Source organism: Styela clava, chromosome 12, assembly GCF_964204865.1.
Source record: "Styela clava chromosome 12, kaStyClav1.hap1.2, whole genome shotgun sequence".
Classification (NCBI taxonomy): Eukaryota; Metazoa; Chordata; class Ascidiacea; order Stolidobranchia; family Styelidae; genus Styela; species Styela clava.
Window position 1 is genome coordinate 13,411,632 of NC_135261.1, and position 8,637 is coordinate 13,420,268.

An 8,637-nucleotide genomic window follows, 5' to 3' on the forward strand; every position below is an offset into this window, starting at 1 on the left:
GGTCTTGTTGCAACGTATACTTTGCCATCCATCTATTCCATGGTCGCACGTCGCACCCATATCTGTAAGATAATGGATACAGATAGAGTTGACCAATGACAATAAAAAGACATTTTGGATCAGTTGTACAAGCACCATTAGGATAGGATTTATCTGGGGGGGGGGGGGGGGGGGGCAATTATTTGTTTCCAGAAGCATGGACTTGAATGGTGGGGAATGGTCGTAACCGATCAGCGGTCATGTGAACCACCCTCGTTGGGATTGAAACCTGTGAAACTACCAGAGTGATCAGAGATGCGGTGGCGAGCGTATTCTTAGATGGCGAATTCAATTGAATTCTGGTTATTATTAATTCCTTACACAAGTCAATATCTGCAACTGCAAGTAGGCCCACGCCCATGCCTACCAATAACAGTAGTTTGTAATCTGCTTTCCATTGAAATGAGGGAGCTTGTGAATATTTAAAGAAATTGATAACGGCACACTATCACCACATTATCACTCACCATCAACGAAGTGCTGTCCGCAAACAGTGAAACACAAGTGAGATAGCTTCTAGACTTGACACCAAGCACAAGCAGTTCTGCCAATAGGCAATAGATGATATCCACATTGCGCGACGTTCCGGATCTTTTGAAATCAGTGGAATATAACTTAAGATCCATTTCGTTGTCTATATATTATACGTACAGCCAACGGAACAATACGAAATAACCATTTTCAACAGCCAAACAAAACGGAAACGTATAATCCGACTTGCAACTGACAGGAGCCAAATGGACGTTTTTGTTTTATTGCCGTCCAGTAACAAAGTCACGTGACCCGTGCAAGTCCTCTATTTACCCCGGGGATAGGAGAGCCGATAAGACGGCTTAATCATATTGCGAACCATGGCCTGTCGTCCGGTTAGCAGTCCAAGTCGGGTATGGGATCAGTTATTTGTTTTCGGAAGCATGGACTTGACGGTGGAGGAAGCCGTTACCGACCAGCGGTTACGTGAACCGCCCTACGGCGGCGAGGAGTCCAGTAATCCTCTCGCACATAATCATTTTCGCATGGGATTCGAACCTGCGAACCCACGCAAGGTAATCAGAGATGCGATGTCAAGCGTATTCCTAACGCTTAACACGATGCGCCACACCGTCGAGCCTGGTATAATTTATTGTCGCGTTCTGTGTGGCCAATGACGTTTAATGTCATTGGTGTGGCTGTTGTTAATTTTTCGGATAGTTCAGGATATATCGTTGTAATTTAATCTGTCACCTTTATACAGCTATACCTATTATACCTACAATTTGGAGTTAGATCGAAACAGTTAGCGGGTCCGATCGAACGCTGGAATACGCGTGTTTTTAGTAGTCGTGGGGGTCTAAAAAGCATTTCAAGCTACGAAAAATTGCTATCTATGATATATACGAAAAATGATTTTATTTTTTTTACATTTAGAAAGGAGGGGGCGGGGGGGTCGACCCGCAAAACCACCCGCTTGGCTACGCCACTGACTGATACGGAGGATTTGTCCATTTAGACTAGTTGTATTCAACCTCCCCTACATTTTTTACAACGAGCCGTGAATTTTATATAGGGCATGAAGTGTTTCGTGATTTTGGTTTGTTCGTTCCGGCCACCTACATCCAGGGGCGGATTAAGCCCCTTCGGTGCCCTAAGCACTGAAGACTTTGGTGCCCCCTCATGTGTAATTTAATTATGAAAACAATAAACCACATAAGTGTAATATCCATTAAAAATAATTACAACCAACAGTAAATAAAACAACTTTTACGAACATTTTTAGGTTTTTTTAACTGTTATATATAGACGATATATATATCGGCCGTTTACTGCCGATATCATATATCGGCAAACACGCAGTATCGAGCCAATATATCGGTTGAGCTCTAATCCTGAGGGAGTGTGACAATAAAGATTCATGTCTCCAGTCTCAACGTGAATCGAAATACCAAAGGATACAAGTCACAACTGTAGTTTGAAATTTTACCGGTAATTTGTTGTCTATCTCAGTGTGGTTCAAAGTTGCTAGGTTGAAGGACCGCAAAAACTTTTGAGGTGGTGAAAACCCAAAAGTGATCGAAATATCGCGAGTTTACTTACTTTAAATCTAATGAAAAACGAGAGTTTACCGTTCTAATCAGACTATTATTATGTTGCATGGGTGGCGTTCTTTCAAAGAAGATTAATGAAGCCTTTCGTTATTTTAAAGTTAATTCCCGAGAATTACCGTTGTATTTTGCGCATCTCACTTCAAATTATATTCTTTCGTGACAGATATTACTTGAAATCAAACTAGACACTGCGTGATGGGCAAGGAAATACGTTTCCGCCCTAACTTCCCTTATGTCACCTTTCTTGCGACACTCATTTTATTACGAATTGTTATATTGAGTAATTTAAAAACTTGCAGCGTGAGCAAGCTTAGTGCCATCGTCAAATACCAACCAAGTCCGTCTAAGTTGGTATTTCGGGATCTAGCTAAAAAAACTGGATTGCGCAGCGTTAAGTGGGCTTTGCGTTTCGTCACTACCGTCACTTGAAAACAGAGGATTGTTTTTACTAAAATAAAGACACAAAGCGTTGGAAAAAGGGTTTGAATCTCGGAATCCCAACCCCAGTTGAAATAGCTAAAAAAAAAACGTTCCTCCATTAGATACAAATGTACGCTAAACGCCTGGTCTGCCCTGGTCTACCTGATCAAAAATCTCCCGACTTCGCTGACCACTAGATCGTTGAAATGCGATCGTGGAACCGCCACATAGTGTAAATAGTTCATTGATCCAATTGGTTAAGAGAAATTTTTTTTTAAAACAAAAATGCAGCAACAAGGAGAATACTAGAACGAAAAAACAACAACAATTTAAGAAAACGACTCATAGGCCCATTTCACGCCCAAAAAAAGTTTCAGTGTATATTTTCAATGAAGAAGGTTAATATGATACTTGAAGACAAAAAATAAGCGAACATTTTGAAGTTTGAGTTGTCTGGTGAACTCGTAATATTTTAATAAACACCGATAAACTATATAAAATTCTGCTCTAAAATTTCTGTGGTGCCCCTCTTTGCTTGGTGCCCTAAGCACCTTCCCATATTGTTTAATGGTTAATCCGGCGCTGCCTACATCCCAATATTGGTTCTCCTTATAACACATGTACCAAATCTTGCGCTGTAATTGATATTTTTATTTCCCGAAAGACCGCGCGTCTTGCTTAACAAAATCGAAAGTTATTGCGCAATCATTATTCGAGGGAAATGATAGGAATAAATTTCCAACCCAAATTTAATTTATTATGATTATTATCATTTCTGTAGGCTTTGATCATCCTTATCGCCACCATAAAATAAAAAGTATACTGTATATATATATATATATATATTGCTACTGGCTTTTTTGAGTTGAATCGAACTTCTGAAATTTAGTCACTGTGTAAATATTTTGAAGCCATTTATATTAGAATGACCCCATGCGGTTAATGTTAAACAATCGAATGATGTCAGATGTTAAAGTGGATAAGGTCACTGTTGTTCCTAGCACATTCCTCACGACATTCTATTACCGTGTTTCCTGAAAATAAGACCTACCCTGAAATGAAGACCTAGCATGAATTTTAAAAATGATTTTGATATAAAGCCCTCCCCTTAAAATAAGACATAGTCGATAACGCAATCTTTTGTTGACCTGGTCGATAGCAGGAAATATTTCCTACTCGTTTTAAAGGATTAATAATCTATGTTTAGCTGTTATTTTAAATAGAAACTTGTTATTTATAAGTAAATGGATATGTTTTTAATATTTTGAATATTTGAAATCTCGTAATTCTCTTATAGGAAATAAAAGACATCACCCCAAAATAAGCCCTAGTGTTAATTTTCGAAAAAAATTTGAAATAAGACACTATTTTATTTTCGGGGAAACACGGTAGGTGGTTAGGACCATGATAGTTTGACTGTCTCCGTATGTACATTACCGCGACAAATGGCTGAATTTGTACGTATCATTTCGTGCACTAAATATACCGTGACAGCCACTGAATTATACGCACCAAACAATCACTTCAAACGTTAACATCTTGAAATATACAAATGCTCCATAAATAGCTTGTCGTTTTTGAATATTCTCCCCAAATTGCCTCTCTGCTTTGAAACATTTTGTAGCGAGATAACAAACTGCTACTCAAAGATATTGACAGTGTTATAGCCTGCATCGTGCCGGGAGATTGTATTTTGTCTCTCCTCATTTTCAACCAAACTTGGTTAATTAAGGTGAATTTTTTTTAATTCGTTAATTTAGTTTACGTATCAATAGAAAATGACGATATGTGTTTGAGACGTAGGTGTAAATTCTAGGACAGGTGCAGTTACTGCTACGAAAAAGTAATGATGATAAAAGTAGTTTTGGAATACATGTGCTATGCTCTCATTTTGTATTGGTTTACTTCAAAATCATAACGATTTCAAATGACGCAGAAACAGGAAAATAAATTTCGCAAGTATGATTCTAGTTGCTAGAATAAAAGGACCTCCAAAAGTATGTGCCCTATGTGTGAACATAGTATGTGTACCAGGTTGTGCGCCATCTTGGTGCACATACTTCGGGAGCGCCGAATAAAAATATTTGCGAAATGTCTGTGTCAAAAGCACAGTTGTTTCTCGGTCAAGTTTCATCGACATTTTGACGAGTTCAAGCTCAGCCATATCGTTAAGAAGACTCAGGTCAGGTTGAATTTATAAACTTCATTCGTATCGAGTAAATGATTAAAGTCTGCTTAACACTTTACCCTACACTGAAAGTTGCGAAACATGCTGAATAAACGTATAGCATATATATATTTCACCACCGGGTTTATATTATAGTTTATCATTGTAGACGATTTGTATGTATTTAATTGTTTTACAAGAAGTAACTATAGTAGAATTAAACAAACAGAAACGCAAATATTCATTTGATTCACATTCGCTTCAGTCAGATTCCCTTTTCAAGATTTAATGAGCTCGGAAGAAAAAAAATTCGAAGAATAGTTATTTTATGTGTCAGCAAACCTTCGGTGATGCCTTCTCATCAGTATGCGAAATCCCATTCATATGCTGTAATCAAATAATATAAAAATTAAATTATGTATTAATAGTTTCCTAATGTCACTGATGTTCACTTGGCCTACATAAACCGAGGTTGAGGAATATATCGGAATTGTCACGAGTTGTCATATAGTACAAGATAGAACATTTGGCATTCATGATATATATATATATATAACTAAACTAGTTACTATATTTTATGATGATTTCATTTTTAGGACATAGCTTTGAATAGTGGCAAATCCAGAAAATATGTCTGAAATTAGCAAATGAATGATTTCTGAAATTTCGTGTTTGTATTGAAAAGTTCTACATTTTTCTGATACACATAAGCTAATTGAACTGAAAAAAAAAATCAAAAATATTTTTTATTGGATTTGGGATTCGCTCCAGCAAAATTGAAGTCACGAAATCATAAAATTAAGAAGGAAGTTTTAGGTTATCGAAAATAACCATGACTTCATTTTTGAAAGTGACTCACTTCCTTCTTAAATTACTTAATACCGAATCAAATTTTATATTCAACCTAATTATTGAATATTAAATTGTATTGGAAAACCGAATTGATGTTATTACATGATATGATTGAAGTAGATTAAATGAATAATTTTTTGATTATAAATAATTACCATAAAGATATTCGCTAAATGTTCTTTACTGAGAATTTTGTACCAGATGGGAAACCTTGATGAATTACATATGTTTTCATTTTATCATTAAGTTAATTGCTGAGGGTAAACGCCACAAATCTGTCACCAATAAAAGTGTTAAATTAATATTCACAATAGTGTTTTCAATACGGATTGCTGAAGTTGGTAAAATATTTGTTTTGTGGTCCAGCGACTCAAATAATTTATGTTATTGCTGATGCACCCCTAAAAGGACTGCCGTCATTTAAATTCTACAACACATACTTTATGAAACAGTTTCATGGAATGAATTTTTGCCTAGATCAGGGGTCGGCAAACTACGGCCCGCGGGGCGGATCCGGCCCGCGGAGTAATATAATCCGGCCCGCGATGCTTCACGATGAATTATAGTAACAAAACAGCTGTTTTTGACGATTAAATTCTTTACACAACAGAATTTGTTGTGAGACACTTGTAGACTAAATTATATTATAACCTAACAAGTATATAATTCACAATTACTCGTTTAATGAGCCTATAATTCAATTAGAATTAGACAAATGGCAACAAAACGCAGAGAAGGTAATGCTAAACCTAAAGGCAAAGGTTTCAATGGCGCCGAAAATACTCGAATGAATTTTTTTTAGATGCAATGCAATGAGGAAATAAATCTATATCTTATTTGAGAGATGTATCACCGCTTGATTTTCATTATAAAAAGTATCATCTGTTCGGTTTTCAACTTTCTAAAAATATGTGCGACCCACCAATGACTTGCAACCCTTAATTTTGGCCCGCGAGCGACAAAAGGTTGCCGACCCCTGGCCTAGATAGATTTTTTCCATTGTAAATTTTAAATCCTACCGCGATGGCAATTCTTTGTAACTTCGTACGATCCCACGAAAAACTTAGCCATACATCCATTGCAGCATGATATGCATTTTGCGGAAGGATATCTTGGACAACTCGTTACGTCACATGCATCTGCCTTGCACGCTTGGGCTGTACATATCTGCGGACAGTATTCTATAAAAATGAAATGAATTATAAATTTCAATCTCCATTGGACTTCAATGAAACTGCTACTGGGCTACCGTATGGACAGCCAGTCTCACCTTTGGAGGATTTTCACTCAAGTGATTTACTACCAATCAGGTACAGAGATATGTTAAACAATTGTATTTGGTCTATCCGAAAGAGCAAACATTGAAAAACTTCACAAACATTTTCTAGAACCAAAAGGGAGCAATAGCCACTGTAACAATATATACACTTTAGATAAGTCCACTGCCTGGCGGAGGCATGTTATGTGGTGTAAATTATTAGGATTTGGGTAAATTTTATGCGAGTAAAATGGTAATAACTGCGAAAAAGAAAAACGAATATCTCCTGAAAGAAGGGAGCGATGCTCAACTATATGGACACGAAGCCAAAACGGAGTTGCATCAAATTTTATACAGGGGTACCTGGGGTCTATTTTATAAAAAAAAAAGTCTCGACTTTGCTTATCACGTTATCGCTGAAATGCGATTGCGCTACCGCCACACATTGCGCAATTTTTAATTTTGAAGATGTCATCCCACAACACACTTCAAAATGAAAAACGAATCCCATACAGGCCACAGAAATTTTTGAGGTGAATAAAAGCAAATAACCTTCCAGCGACAACAACAATCTTTAACTAAAATTTCAAATCAATTGGTCCAGTAGGGGAAGATAAAGGCAATTTTTTCACAACAACAACAACAAGAATAGTCAGACAACAACAACAATAATTTACCAAAGCAATTCATAGGTTCATTTCGTGTCCAATAGGCAATAAATTGTCATTCCCAACACTTGTTCAGATAGAATATATGTATCCAAAACTTACCACACAATTTTGTCACGTCCCAATTCAAAATACCGGTATAAAATCTTGCAATGCAACCGTTACAGCATGATCTACATTTCGCAAAAGGTACACTCGGGCAAAATGTAACGTCACATGCATCTGTTTTACAAACTTGGCCGTAACATCCTGGGCAATCTAGCAAACATTCAGAATATTATTCATATATCTATGGGAATATTATGAGATCAGGTCTCTGGGTTTTGATAGGCTTGTTATGAGTCGTTACTCTTTGAGTCTTTCATAAAGAATAAAAATTTTACTCGATTCAAATTGTCATTTTTATTGCTTTAAAAGTGCCAATTTTAAGACAGATGTCAACTACGGTTGCTGTCAACTTCAAGTCGGGTCAATTTCAAGTCCTTGGCAAAAGACCTGACAAGGTTTAATCAGTTGAAGCTCTACGAATAAAATACAAAGCATAGTCGAATCTGACTCAAGAATCACCCGAGTCGATGTAACAAATTACTGTCATTTAATCTTTGACTTATTAGCGTAGTATTTCTGTTCGTGAGAAATTGGGTACAACTTCAAAAAAGATTTGCAATGAAACTAAAACACCACGTTAGACTTCATACAATTGCTTACAAATAAATTGAATAAGATACTACTTACTGCTACTCCACGCGGGGGTGCAAAGGAACACCACGATTGTTAACAACAACAAATTAACGGTGATCGAAGGCGACATTTTTGTGTTTAGCCCTGGCTACATTAAATTCAAATAAGCTGCTGATTGGATTAAAATATTCAAATCCGAGAAAATTGACATTCTGTATAAATTGCCCCTGGGCTTTTTTGTCCGTCATAATGTTTTAATTCGATTTTTACTCAGTGGTTTTAATTAGATGTAATCTTGTATATACTGGTATATATATACTGACCCACACTTAGAATAGGTATATTCCACAATTGAAGATACATTCCGTTACGGTAGACCGCCTCCGCCACATTTGTGAGCCCATTCTTTCAGCAAACTGGATGCTCAGCAGAGTACCAGTACCAATGCGCGATCTCCGCGTGCATATA

The 8,637-nt window shown here is 36.8% G+C and overlaps 1 protein-coding gene across 2 annotated transcripts; it reads right to left on the bottom strand.

Annotated features, from left to right (window-relative positions):
- Nucleotides 1–1,678: 1,678 nt before the first annotated feature.
- LOC120329932 (uncharacterized) lies at nt 1,679–8,633 on the bottom strand. 2 transcript variants are annotated; one of them, XM_078118643.1, is made up of 5 exons: nt 8,224–8,471; nt 7,591–7,746; nt 6,582–6,743; nt 4,949–5,097; nt 1,679–2,062 (listed from the first exon to the last, which is right to left on the bottom strand). In XM_078118643.1, the coding sequence occupies exons 1-4, from the start codon at nt 8,297–8,299 to the stop codon at nt 5,072–5,074; spliced, it is 420 nt and encodes a 139-aa protein (XP_077974769.1). In that variant the 5' UTR covers nt 8,300–8,471; the 3' UTR covers nt 1,679–2,062; nt 4,949–5,071. The 2 variants fall into 2 exon arrangements, with proteins under 2 accessions (XP_077974769.1, XP_039252664.2); XM_039396730.2 differs by lacking the exons at nt 1,679–2,062; nt 8,224–8,471 and adding an exon at nt 8,493–8,633 and having other exon boundaries at nt 4,799–5,097.
- Between the last annotated feature and the right edge of the window lie 4 nt (nt 8,634–8,637).